Source organism: Columba livia, chromosome 25 (assembly GCF_036013475.1).
Source record: "Columba livia isolate bColLiv1 breed racing homer chromosome 25, bColLiv1.pat.W.v2, whole genome shotgun sequence".
Taxonomy (NCBI): Eukaryota; Metazoa; Chordata; class Aves; order Columbiformes; family Columbidae; genus Columba; species Columba livia.
The window spans coordinates 914,149-927,916 of record NC_088626.1 but is presented as its reverse complement, the minus strand read 5'-3'; the positions used below and the strand labels follow the sequence as shown (position 1 = coordinate 927,916).

The 13,768-nt window shown below is 51.9% G+C and overlaps 1 protein-coding gene across 4 annotated transcripts in view; it reads left to right on the top strand.

Moving 5' to 3' along the window:
• The window catches only part of LOC110365005 (uncharacterized), a 209,987-nt gene that overhangs the window by 90,348 nt on the left and 105,871 nt on the right, over nt 1–13,768 (top strand). For all 4 annotated transcript variants that reach the window (XM_065040887.1, XM_065040888.1, XM_065040885.1 and 1 more), the window contains one exon: nt 11,037–11,212. In XM_065040887.1, coding sequence (XP_064896959.1) covers nt 11,092–11,212 — 121 coding nt within the window. In that variant the 5' untranslated portion in view covers nt 11,037–11,091. The remainder of the gene's footprint in view (nt 1–11,036; nt 11,213–13,768) is intronic.

The following is a 13,768-nucleotide window of genomic DNA, read 5'->3' as shown; positions in this document are numbered from 1 at the left end:
GCGGGACAGGAGGCTCTGAGCACGTTTGACTCCGCTGATCAGATATGAGCTGCGTTACAGGGCAATATTGTGGTTTCTGTCCTGCCAAACAACGTTTATCTTCTCATTCCTTCCCCATCCTCCCCGAGAAACCCTGCTCAGGTCACAGCGTGCAGAGGAAGCCTTCCTCGTGAGGAGGAGGAGGATGGAGCCCTGATGCAGAATTAGGGTTCATAAGTATGTTTTATATTAGTCAGGAATGAGGCAGAATAACTTAATTAGAGGTACTCTAACTGGTTCCCTCTACCAAGGTCTTGACCTACAAGGCTGTATGTGAGATCGCTAGAAGGCTGAAGAACTGGTTGTAAAATCCTGGAAGGCCTCTGACTGCTATTTCCAAAACCATCAAAAACGTAGCTAAAAATAGGTGGTCTTTTGTATCAGTAGCTCCACGGTGAGGAGCAGGGCAGCGTGGTTCGCCGGCCCGGTGCTGCGTCGGGCTGTTGGAGCGGTGTTCCCAGCCCGGCTCTGCTGGCAGGGCTCTGCAGCGCTCGCTGGGGAGCTGGGCCGGCTCGGTGGTGTCAGAAGGAGCAGAGGGCTGAGCTGACCCTGCGGGTGCGTGTGGAGGAGTTTCCATCAGCCTGCTGGCCGGAGGAACGGCGGTGCTGGGAGCTGGGAGAGGCACTGCGAGGATCAGCAAAGGATGCCGGAGGAGTGGCCGAGTGTCTTTTCCATCTCTTAAAATCAGTGAGGAGTTGCAGCAATTTGTTGATGTGCCTTAGCGCTGCTGCGAAGGTCTGCTCGCAGTCATCCCGAATCATCTCGGTGTAGAGGAGAAACCGAGTCAACAGCAACAGCCGCATCAGACCCTGCGCCGCACCAGCCAAAAAATATCGCTGTGGCAGTTCCAAGTGCCATTGAGCATATGGCTGGCGAGGGCACTTTGTCATCTCTGCCTCGCAGGACTGAAATACAGCGCCGTCAGGTTCCGTCTGCGTCCCTGCCGACGGAGGGGGCTCCATCGCCAGCCTCGGTGGTACCGGGGGAGCAAACGTCCCCTTTCGCTCTGAAAATTGGTAAAAAGGCTGGGCTGTGCTTTTGATCAAAGCTACGATTAGTAGCAGCAGGTTTATAATGCGCTTGCAGCTAGGAGTGTTGTGACCATGGAGAAGTGAACTCAGCTCTGAGGGATTACATACCAGCTTCTGCTGATTTTAATTATACATAAAATCAGGTACAAACGCGCGCATACATCTGGATGAGTGGAGGCACAACCACACACACAGCCGTTATTACCACTTGGTACCTTTATATAGCTGCATACGTGCCTAATAACCTTTGCCAGGTGTATTTGTGGGTGTAGATCGTACCTGTACAGGTGCGTGTGGAGAGGACAAGCAGCTGAAGAGGGGCCTGTGTTGACACCTCTCAGCTTGCTTCTATCTGCTGCTCCAGAGATCTCTTCCTCTTGAAGTGAATCCTCGCCACAGTGATACAGGGCTCGCAAGGCTTGTTGGGATCCTCGATCCATCTTCGGGAGGCCAGAGTCAGACAGAAAGGAGGCGGGGAACCCCAAAATTCCTAAGCGTATTTTTCCGTTCACTTGATCCACAGCCAAGGCCTCCACCTGCAGCAATCCTCAACTATCACAGTTCTGCTGCTCTGGCCGATAACGAAGATAATTGTTTCATCCACTTTGTCAAGCTGAAATGAAAAGAGGGCAAAGCAAAATGATGCCATCATAAATCATCAGGCTGAGACAGCAAAAAAAGGACAAGATAGTGACTTCATTAAGGGTTATGTATTGTGTCATTAAGTTGGCAGGGGTCACCTTTCATGTCACACAGCAGCCCCATGATGCATTGCTGGCTCCTCTTTCCAATAAAATTAAACGTAGATGTAAAACTGATTAGGCCGTGTTTGCTTCAGCCCAAGGCAAGGGAACCGCGCAGGGAATAATTGATACAAGATCGCGACTGATTTGTAATGGCAGCGATTTCTCTTCCTGGTCATTTCTCTGCTGACCTTGCCCATTAAAATAAGCCCAGCTGCCGTGAAAAGCGAGACACTCGTTCCGCCCTTTCCCTGCCCCTCCCCAGCCGCTTCCCAGGAATTCATTTCCTCTTGGCTTTCATGGGGTTTCTCATTCAGCATCACGACCACACGCTGCCGCAGGCTCGGTGTGAGCGCGGGGCAGCCCTTCCTGTCTGCTGGTGGCTGCTGACACCGTCCCGATGTATCAGTGACATCCCCCGCTCTGCTTTCGCCCTCCCGTCTGACAGCGGATCGTTATGAGCCCCGCTCTCCCGACACCCGCATCACCAACATGTCCCTCATGGATCCATGCACAGCCCTCAGGGCTTCGGAGGGGATTCGTGGAAAGGTTTGGTTAGGGCTGTCACAACATCTTCAGACAGGACGGCGTTGGCTTCTGATGGCCTGGAACGTGAGACCACGTGTCTCCTGACAGCACGGAGCTGCAGCTCCGCAGTGCCCTGCGCTCCCTCTTTGCCACCCCGGGCTGTGAAACGGGCTGGCGGGTGGTGAGGGAGGATGGAGAACGTGGGCAGGTAAATACCTGCTGTAAGTTACTGCAAACCACAGGGCCGCTTGCCGCCCAAGAGCGGGGCACTCGAGCCCCCTGTGCTGGCAGCGGGACGCTGTGAAGTGTCCCCTCTGCAGTGTCCGTGCCACGGCTCGGAGCTGCTGCCGTTCTGCAGAGACACAGAGGCCGGTGCCGGCTCCATCATGCAGCTGTTTGGTCCTCAGATGCCCTTTATTTCTCCTTTCCTTCTCCTGCAGCATCTCTCTAATAACACGGGGCCCACAGAGGTGCTGTGCGTTTCGGAGGCCTCCCCGGTGCACCGTTTATCACTGTGCCCAAGGAACCTCAGCAGATTTACACTCGTGCTGTTTACAGCAATCTCCCAGGTAGGGTTAGAGAATACGAGATCAGGCCAGGGATGAAAACAGAGGCAGTCGCAGGGATTTGAACTTGTATTTGCACTTTCCTTCGGGGAGTCCGAAAGAGGAAAAACCATGACACACAAAACACAGCGCCGGATCTAGAAAAGAGTTCGATGTGGGTGGCTTTCAGAGGGATTATTTATCCTCTTAGAGCTAAATATGTGTTTACATGATCTTACTTGCAACAACCATGCCTTGTTCTTGTTGCCTTTTGGCCAGGGCTTTCTGACGTGGCCACTGGGTTTGGGGCACTCAGAGCCATCCGGCAGCGGGACTGATGGAGCTGAGCGCTCGCAGTAATGGCACTGGAAGAAAGCAGAGTAAATAACGAACACTGGATCTCCTTCGCAATGGAAAACTATTAGAGAGACAGGACCAGTAAAACAAACACAATTCCATGTGTCAATCCGAGACATATGGACTAAAAATACATAGAGAGCGAACGCAAGCATGCACAAGAGAGAGAATGCAAACCCCTTATAAATGGTGAACTGAGAAACACTCATTTCCCTTGCAGTAACTAATATGATGTGGAACAAAGGAGCTGAGACCTTCTCGCCATAAACAACCGCTGAAAGTATAAACATTTTCTGGGGCACAGATGGCTGATGCTTTGATTTTATTTTTCTTTTCTATACATTTGACAGCTAAATTCAGTCATTTGTGAACAACGTGGCCATAAAAATGAGTAATAATGATTGGAGGTATCTTACTTTCGGTTTAATGGGCTCTGGAGTGGTTCCGTGGCGGGGAGAGGGGCTGAGGCGCCGTGGCCGGATCCTCAGTCGCTGTTCTCACAGCAGCAGAATTGCAGCGGTTCTCACCAGCTGCGGATCCTCAGTCGCTGTTCTCACAGCAGCAGAATTGCAGCGGTTCACACCAGCTGTGGATCCTCAGTCGCTGTTCTCACAGCAGCAGAATTGCAGCGGTTCTCACCAGCTGTGGATCCTCAGTCGCTGTTCTCACAGCAGCAGAATTGCAGCGGTTCTCACCAGCTGTGGATCCTCAGTCGCTGTTCTTGGAGCAGCAGAATTGCAGCGGTTCTCACCAGCTGTGGATCCTCAGTCGCTGTTCTCACAGCAGCAGAATTGCAGCGGTTCACACCAGCTGTGGATCCTCAGCTGGGCTCCAGCCATCCTGCAGCAGTTTCAGTCTGTTTTCATCCACAGATGGGCTGTAGAACCTGGGTGAATCCAACAGATTCCCTGTGCTTCGTTTTATCTTCTGTAGAACATACTTACTGTATCTACATGAGCGGCTTTGAGATCCTCAGGCTGAGGAGACAGAAGGTGCAAGCCTGTGTTTTCACGTGGGCCTCATTGTTGGATACAGAGGAGCTGAGTGGCAACAGCAGCATGGACTCTAAATATAGAGAACATATAACACAAGTACAAACTCCGTTCTCAGCAATGTAAATGTTAATGAGATGATGTATAATCCTTCTGTTGACACCTCTGCCAGGGTAGCACAAAAGAATGAGGTTTGTCTGTATCAGCTCCCGTGGAGCTGAGCATTTTGGCCTCACGTTTAGGAATCTCCCGAAAATCACCCGGCCAAGGGCTGCTCCACGGGCTGGCCTTGCCTGGTATCGAAGGATTAGTTGGCTTGGAGCGTGTTTAGGGACACATCCTAAAATACACAGGTCAGTGTTGCTCATCAGCTATTCGATGACGTGGTATTAGATGATATTTCAAACTGAAGCTGGCTCTGGCAGTGGGATTTACCAGGCTGGAGAACTGAGTAAAGCACCATGAACAGGAGTTTCAGCTGCTTTGCTGAAGATGGAAATTAACTGCTTTGTTAAAAAGGCGGGGAAAAAACCCAAACGTGGGGTGTCAGAGTCCTATCGTGCCGGCCTGAGCTGCTCCCCGGCGCCGGCCGGTCTCTGCTGGGATGATGCTGTCCTCGTACTGCGGATTGCTACACGCTTCCATTAAGGCCTTGCTTCATTCGACAAGAGGTCTTGTGCTGAGCCCCCCGGCAGGATCCGCACCCTCCCGGGGTGTGCAGACCCCCCGGGGTTCCCCGGCGATAAGTTCCCGTCCCGCTCACCCGTGTGATCCTTGCAGAAACGTGCCCCCGAGTGGTGCTGCTCCCACGGAGCCGGGCACAGCGGCGCACAGAGCGGTGTTCCAGCCGCACCTCTGACCTCCCGCCATTTGGAACAGACGTCTTCACGGATGAATACAAGCCCAGAGGGAGGCCGGGGACGGCGAGAAAGAGCAAAGCACTTTTGTGCTACGTTCTCACTCGTGTTCTCTTCGCGGTCGCTCCTGCCGGTCGTGCTCTTTTACTGCCATTTGTAACGGAGCCAGAAGACAGGGAGGAGGAAGAACGGGGGGCTTATTAAGTAGATCAAATGTTAAGGTAACATTATGTGCCGCGCTGCGTTCTGCAGGCTGCTGAGGACAGGGTGGTATTCAAGCAGTAGCCAGAGATGGCTGTGATGAGTTCAGTTGCCGCTCTTGCCATGGGTCTGTGAGATCTGGGGCTCTGTGGTTCAGGAGGGGCTGTTACAACAGGGCCTTTCTACTGCCCTTCCCTAACGGGTGAAAGAAAAGACAGACGTTCCGCTTCTGGATCCCGGCCGGACTTGCCCAGCCCAGAGAGGCCGCAGCTCCTCTTCACAGTATCACAGTACGTTTGGGATTGGAAGGGACCTCAAAAGCTCATCCAGTCCAATCCCCCTGCTGGAGCAGGAACGCCCAGGTGAGGTCGTACAGGAACATGTCCAGGCGGGTTGGAATGTCTCCAGAGAAGGAGACTCCACAGCCTCCCTGGGCAGCCTGGGCCAGGCTCTGTCACTCTTCGCTGCCTCTTTGGGACGCAAGACTCCCCGCGTGCTGTGCTGTGATGTGAAGTGACGGCGGTCGGTGCATCTCCAGGGCCCTGCTCTCCCCCTCACCGTGTCTGGCCCTGCAGCGAGTTCCCTGGCTCGGCACGTTTGGCCAGCAGTGCTCAGGAACGGCAGCTGTTTCATCTCAAAGGTGCCAGGGAGCGCCAGGCGCCACTTATCAAAAGCACAAGGGGAAGCTGAACCGCTCCCCGCGCCCGTGTCGGGAGGCGGATCTCCCCACGGAGAGGCCCACGGATGCCACGGATCCTCCGCTGACTTCTCCCCAGTTCATGCCACAGAGTCGGGATGCTGAGCTCTGATCCCGGAGTGATTTTTCTTAATGTCTTTATATAGATGAGTTAACTGAAAACCTTTCCAACATAAGCATGTTTTTCTGTTCCTTCATCCTGACCTTGGCATTTTCTTTCTCCACTCCAAGTTCTCTGCTGTCCTCTGGCCAGCTTTGCCTCTCATTTGTCAATGTTATTATTGAATTTTCAAATGCCAGTAGTGCACATAAATCAATGGCTGGCTTCTCCCCAGTGGCATATCCCTGCCACATGTGGTCATTCATTTTTTTTAATAAGTCCTCCTCTCCTTTCACCCATTTATAAAAATGCATCTTGTTCGCCTGCTGCCGTCCATCATTCGGTGAGTCCAGCTATTTGTTGCCCCTGAGTGCTTATTCATCAACGTTTTCAAAAGCAAAATCACTCTTCGCCTCCTGCTCTTATTGTGCCATCAATCTCGACTGGGGATCAATAAACCTCGCTTTTGCAATTTTTCCCCCATCATCCTGTGCTGGCTTTCCCAAAGTCTAGCCTTTGTATTTACATTTTTAACTGATCAGCAGCAGCAGGACAGTGACAGTGTCGACGAGCAGGATGTTTCATCCGCTCCCGGTGTGGCAATAAGTGGCCCGGCATCACTCATCTCGCTCGGGGACCCCGAGAACTGAACACTCATCTCGTTCTGCCTTGGCCCCGGGGGCTGTGAATGGAGGGGGCGACCCCGGCCGCGCGGTTCTCACCGGCGTTGGCCCTGGGGACCACAACCGGGGGAGTATTTGTCTTCTAAACATCATTGGGATGAAAAATCGCTTTTCACCGAGAACTCACATTTCCATTGAGAAGTCTGCTTTGTTGTGGTGGTTTTTCAATAACAACAAACAAAACCGAAAAACTCTTTTTAAAAAGTTTCCTCTTTCCAATACGCACTCGCAAGGCTGACATTTATTTTTGAGACTGTTTCCAAGAAAACAGACTTATTTTATTTTTTGACCAGAAATGTTTTCCAAAGCTGAATATTTTCACGACTTTTGAAGAAGCTCAATGTTTCTGTTATCAGTTTTATCTTTTCATTGAAATTCTATATAAAAACCTGCTATGAAGCAACACTGATCAGCTTCTAAAATTTTCCACGCTGTCCTGTGCGAATAACGGGACTCTCTGCCTTGCTGTGGTCGTAACAACCCACATGGAGCACACGGGACGCGGGATGGGGCTCAGGCCCCGCAGGATGGCCGGGTTCAAGGGACTTTTGGGGACACCTTGTCCACTGGAGCCGGTTGTCCCGTGCAGGTGGTCTTTGACATCCACCCCCCCGTGGGCACCCGTGCATGTGTGTGCATGGGCCGATTCCTCCATACGTGCAGGATTTGGCGTTTCCAACCCGTTTCTTTGCGGGACGGGGCAGCCTGGCCTCATTAACCCTTCCCTAATGAGACGGGGAAGCGGCTGCCCCCAGATTTCCCAACAGCAGAAGCGGAGCAGAGGAGAGCGGCAGATGGGAGCGCGCGCCAAGGCAATGAATTCAGGCCACAATCACTAACATTTTGTGGTTTGACACTTAATTGATTAACTAATTTGAGGCAACAAGATTTAGTGTAGCTGTAGATTAGTGTCGAAGGGATAATTACGGCTAAGCTCCCGTTTCCAAACAGCGTGTCAGCTGCAGTTTGGAGCCGGAGGGACCAGGCGATAGCAAAGGTTCCCGGTCCGCGGTGGCTCAGCGCCCGGGGATTGCAGCGGAAAGGTCAGGCACCGACTTATCAGCATAGACAAAATCCCTTCCTATAATGTATGTGTTTATTCTCAAATTAAATATATTAATGTATTATTTGTTCTCAAAATGTCATTCAATAGATAGTAGGCTTAGGTTTCCTGGCAGACCTTTGAAGCTTAAAGAGTAATGTAATAATAGTACGTTAATCCATAAGCTACACAGCCTTCTCCCAGCAGACCCCCCGCTCCAGAGCTGGCGCTGAAGCTCCGACTTTGCTGCATCTGTTTCTAGGAATTTCTGTCTAACAATAGTGGACTTGTTGGAGTCTGCTCTGCCAGCTCCAGCATGAAATGCTGCTTTGCTCGCGCCCATCTGTTCGGCATTAACGTTGGGGCACCTGTACATGGCGTTTGTGGGGCGAGGGCAGGTGCCGGTCCCTGCAGCCATGCTCAGCTCTGTTCTGCTGACACGGGGGGGCGAGCGGCGCCAACCCCTGCTCTCCGCGGCCCTGCTGAGAGCAGCTCTTTGGAGCCAAAGTTTGGGTTGGGCCAAGCCCCAGTTTAAGCTGGAGGAAACGCTGCATTTGGACTTTTCCCCAGGCTGAATTCTTGGCACAAGTAAATCATCTCTTGGAAAAAAAAAGTCTTGAAAGAATGTCTCCATCTTTTTCTCCAAATCATCCATCCATCTATCTGTTTGTCTGTCTAGAGATGATAGCTTGATAGCTATCTAAATGCCAAACCTGATGTTTCGGAGAGCTTGGAATCCATCTCTGAACCGCACTGATTTTAATTCTGCAAGTCTTAATACTTGATTGACAAACACTGCTAAACAATCCATCACAGTTGCCTTATCTAAAAAATGTAACCTTTTTTCTGTTTATGGAACACGCACATGTGGAACATGTTTTTCTTGTACTGTCTGTTTATTCCAGTTCGCTCAGCGCACTGTTGTTTTGTGGTTTGTGCTGGTTTTGCTGGCTCTTCCCCTCCTCGTGACGCGCCGTTCACCTCCGGTCCTGGAGGACACGGGCGGCTCGTGAGCAAGCGGTGCTGGTGAGGGAGCGGGGGTGCTGGGGCAGCCCAGCACACAGGCTGTGCCTCCGTGGGGCCCGCGCTCACAGCACCCGGGATGGGGAAGCCGAGTCCTCCCGTGCCCTCAGGACGGGTTCTAGCAGTTTGTATCTGTGCCTGTGGACAGTCTGGCTTTGGGCTGTGGCCGGAGCGTCTGCCAAAGTCACAGTTATTCCGCCTGTCTTCTACCCTTTTAAGATAAGTGTGAATCTTCAGTTGTTTCAAGCAACCTCGGTGGGCTGCCAACACTGCAAGAATACCCAACAAAAACTGATGTTGAGATATGCTCACCACTGTGGATATTACCACTTAGAGTGTTGGCAATTATTAAATTACAGTTATTGCTATAATGATGGTAAAAGCAATGTTTGTTAATTGCTGAGGCAGATGAACAGCTCTTGCAGTTTCCCGTTGGGGAGAAGCTGAGCAGACGGGTGATGCCGAAGGAGCTAATGGCGCCGCGGGGCCGAGCCGGGCAGGTGCGCGCCACCTCCCCAGCGCCCCCGAGCGGCTGCGGGAGCAGAGCTGCAGCCCCGCCTGCGCACGGCGAACAGAGCTGCACCAGCGAGGGAGGACAGTCCTCCCGCTCCGCGGCCCCTTCCTTCCCCGAGCACGGCCGGGCACACGGGGACATCCGGGGGTGTCCCGGGCGCCCCGCGATCACAGAGCCACGCGGGTCACCGGGGAGCGTGCCGCGATCCTTCAGCTCTTGTAATGGCATTAGCAACGACCGGTTCTTACTCAATCATACTCCCAAAGGATTTTCAATAAACTTTTTATGTGCCATAACTGTTACATTAAATAAAGCTGAAAGTATTGAGTAAACTGACTGTAAATCACTTTAGATGCCTTGGAATTACATTAAGTGTGAGAATTATGGATCTTTTGCTGCTCGCAGAAACAGAGACGACGGAGCCAGAAATTTTTATGCTGCCAACCCTTCGGAAGGCTTTTTTAATTATTCTTGTACACCGTACACCAGGCTTCTCGTCCTGCAAATGGCTCGTTGGGTGATGTGTTGAGACCGAGTCCCATCCTGCGGTGTAGGGTCTGTGGAGCTGATGGATATTTTCCCTTCCTATCACGCTGGGTTGGTTTTCTCAGTCTGGAGGTTGTAATTAAGTGCTGGGGTAGAGTTGCTGTTAGCAGAGCTGCGCGGCGAGGTTATTGCATCAGGAGTGATTTTCTGTTGGTAGCCCGACAGCCAATACCTCATCAATACAAATACATATTGTGATACACATAAATGCTGAGCAAAGATCTTCTGCCGCTCCTCTTTAGGCACCCCAGAGTTAGCGTGAATGTATGTTACGTTTAATGCCCCGCAGAGAGACGCATAATTTAATGGGAGCAGCCACGAGCGCCCTGCGCTGCAGAATAAATGAACTTCTCTCCTTTTCCCGCCTTTCCCCCCTCGTTCCAGCGTCCATGACGGGGCTCAGGACGAGCCTTGGATCGTGCGGCAGATGATGTGGAGCAGATGGAGCAGCAGAGCTGGAGCAGCACAGAGCGGGCGGCTTCTCCAGGGCCTCGCACGGGCCTTTCTTGCCGGGAGAGACACGGGCCGTACGCTCGTGCCGTATGTTTGTGCCCATTGCCAGGGCTGGTAGGGAGGATGGCAGTACGAACCCAGGGGCTCAGCCGAGTCCAACGAAACGCTCTGTTCCTACGTGGGTACACAACACCCGCCTGGAAACGACACATCGGGGCCCCGCACTGCACGGCCCCGCGAGGAAGGAGCCAGAAAAGGCTCCCAGTGGGAAAACCCTGCGCTTGCCCATCTTGTAAATCAGCCACATTCAGCATGTCACCGGCACGGCTTACAGCGCGCGAGACAATGCCCAGATTTTTGTAGTGCAAAAGCATATTAACCTTTGTGTACTCTTGCCGGGTTTCGACAAAAGATGTCTGTTAGGAACTGCAGGGCTCATTGTAATTGCTTGCCATGTGGGTAAATGATCCGGAGCTGTGTGAAGATAAGAAGAAATTGCTAAAGGCAAATCACCTGGGTTTTATTATGCTTGCCCTAAAAATAATTAGCATGGCCTATGAAATCATACTGTGAGGGGGTTTGTTTTAGCAGGAAGCTGTAACCTATATATTGTAGCTTGCTTTCTGGAGAGCTGATCTTTGTAGTTGTGTTGATGAGTTGTTTGGGGTTTTTTTTGTTCCTTTAGTATTTTCTCCTTTAACTGCGGTGAAAGACAAACGAAGGAGCGCCTGTGGCTCTGAATGGCAGCGAGGGGCCTCCCGCCGGCCTGCGGCACCCGGGCTCGTCCCTCCTGGAGCCACAGCGTGACCGTTTCTGCGAGGGAGCGTGTCCCCGTGCTGCTGCAGGGCCTGTTTGCCACAGGTAATGCTTTCTCCTTGGGATTGTGGGCTGTGTGTTTGCCACCAGGCAGAATAATTCGCCGCCTCCTCTGAGATGAAGCAGCTTTCCACGGGAGCAAAATGGTTGTTTTTTTCCATTTGCTGTATCTATCTGGGACCACAAAAATACCAAGGTCAGAACAGAAAGCGGGAATAAAACAGCAGCTGTATATAAAATTACAGGCTTGCTGGTTTAAGTGCTAGCTACCCACAATTTGGTGTGAATTGCAGGTGATCACAACCTCTGAAAAGCATTTGTGCACATACGGTGTTGGCAACCCCAAGCATTAAAAGCCCTGAGTCAGCTGTCTTGAAATCACGTGTTTTGACTTAAATAATGAGATAGTACAGGAATAGCGATATGGGGCTGTGTTCGCTGGGAGCCTTCGGGGGTTTTTCAGGCTTTGTTCCGACAGGTTTTCCCTGCTACGGCCCTGGGTTGTTTTCCTGGGGGGCTGTGGCCCTGGTGCTGTTTCCCGGTGCTCCCCGGGGTGCTGGGGCTTCCTCGGCTCATCCTGCAGGAAGATCCTCGCCCGCCACGGGCAGCGCGTGCCGGGGAACCAGCTGCCGTGCCCCTGGGACAGGGACCCTCCAGTGTCACTAAGCCAGGATGAAACACGCTGCTTGAGCCCTTTCCGGAGCGATGAGTGGGGCTCCTGGTGTCTGACCAGCTGTGGCTCAGCAATCCCGAGTCCTCTAGATCTCGATGCAATTGTATGTTTCTGGCGTGGTTTTGTTTCCTGGTGTTTACCGCCATCCTTGCGTGATCTTGGGAAGATGCTTTTTCATGGTTCAGCTGATAATTGGTGTGGGTTTGCTGTGTTTTCTCTATGGAGAAGAGAAGGGAAGAAGGGCTGTTGCCTTAGAAAAGCAGGTTCACAGGTGTTCTGGTGTATCCCCGCTGCAGGCTGACTGTCTACTCCAGAGCTGTTGTGTGCCTGAGCAGCTTTCCCAGCCAAAAAGCACTAACACCCAGGTCCTGGCAACTGCCGTGTTTTATTTCTTTGTGATGACAGCGTGTAGATATTAATGCCAGTCTTCTCTCTTGGTCATGCGTTTGAAGGCTGGATGGCCCGAATACTGTTCCTCTTGATTCTTCATGGCCTTTCAGGTGAAGGAAACACCAAACCTCAAAAGCATTTAGTGGTTTCTGTGCTAGGTGGTTAATACCATTTTGCAATGTGGCAACTGTTTTTTGCTTTGTCTCATTTACTCTTGGCTGTCAGTTGATCCCCACACCTCGCGTTTGCTCTGGCCGTGGGCTGTTCATCCACGCGAGGTTCGGGGATCGGTCTGGTTTTGGAGGGCTCAGGTGTGGGCTGTGCGGTCCCTCAGCCTTGGTGCAGTGAGCTGAGCCCTGAGTGTGAGCGCTGGTGCCTCAACACGGGGTTAGTTTGGGGGTGTAGTGGACACGGGAGGGTCAGAACAGACGTTTAACATGGACTCCCAGGGCTCCCCAATGGCCGGACACTGGGAGCCTCGTGGAGCCGAGCGTCCCGTCCAGCCCGTGCCTGGTTCTGCACAGCTGGGTTACGGTGAGAAAACACCTGGTGCTGCTGACTTGAACCAGGTTTACTCTAAACTGGGAAGTTTTGGAGATGTAGCTTTCAACATGGCCATAGAAAGACGGATGGGCAGCTGGTACGCTTTCTGTGCCGTAAATTCCCCCGCGCTATTCAATGTCTGTGAGCTCCAGAGTTTCAGAAACAATGCTAGCCTGGAAACTAGCAGGGGAATCCCTTTCCCTGCTGATTATGGCTTTTCCTGCAGTAAAACACTGTAAGAAAGGCATTGAATTATGCAAACCACAACAGTCCTTGGTCCTTATAGCCCTCAGTGACTTGGAGGCACTAAAGACAATGTGATGTGGCAGTATAGTAGTTTCCACGCTCTGGATTTGTATTATTAAATACCAGAAGAAATACTCATTTCAAACCCACATCGTTTGTCAGCTCTTGAGTTATGGCTGCTTTGGTAGCTCAGACACCCTCTCCTGCTGCCAAGTTCCCATGCTCTTTGTTTTGGATGTGTGTGATTTTATGTGTTTGGACTCAAATAACTTGTGCAGTTTCCCCCAGATGCCTCCTGCGGTGGAACCTGCCAGGCCCCTTCTGGGGAGGAACAAAGGCGGGGGCGCTCCCGGGCGGGCGGGCGGGGGGCCGACTTCTGCACAAACACATTGTTCTTGCTTTCAACTTTTGCATGGCTTCAAAAACCGACAGAACAGCCTTGCTGTTGACTTCAGTCATGGATCTTGAAAATGTCTCTTTCCCATGAAATCCCAGTGGCTTTCTGGGGTTGAACACCCACAAGCCATGTGTGCAAAGCAGCTGTGGGAAGAGGTGGCTCCAAGGAACCCTGAGACACGGCGTGCGTCTGATTTCCATCTAAAAACATCCTCCATCACCTGGGTGCTTTTTCAAATTCTTTCTACAAGTCTATAAGCCTTTAAGTACTGAATGCCAGCGTCTATCTGGACTGGTTTTGCATGCATGGGTTTGGCAACATCACTTAAAACAAGTTCATTGTGTAAATGGAT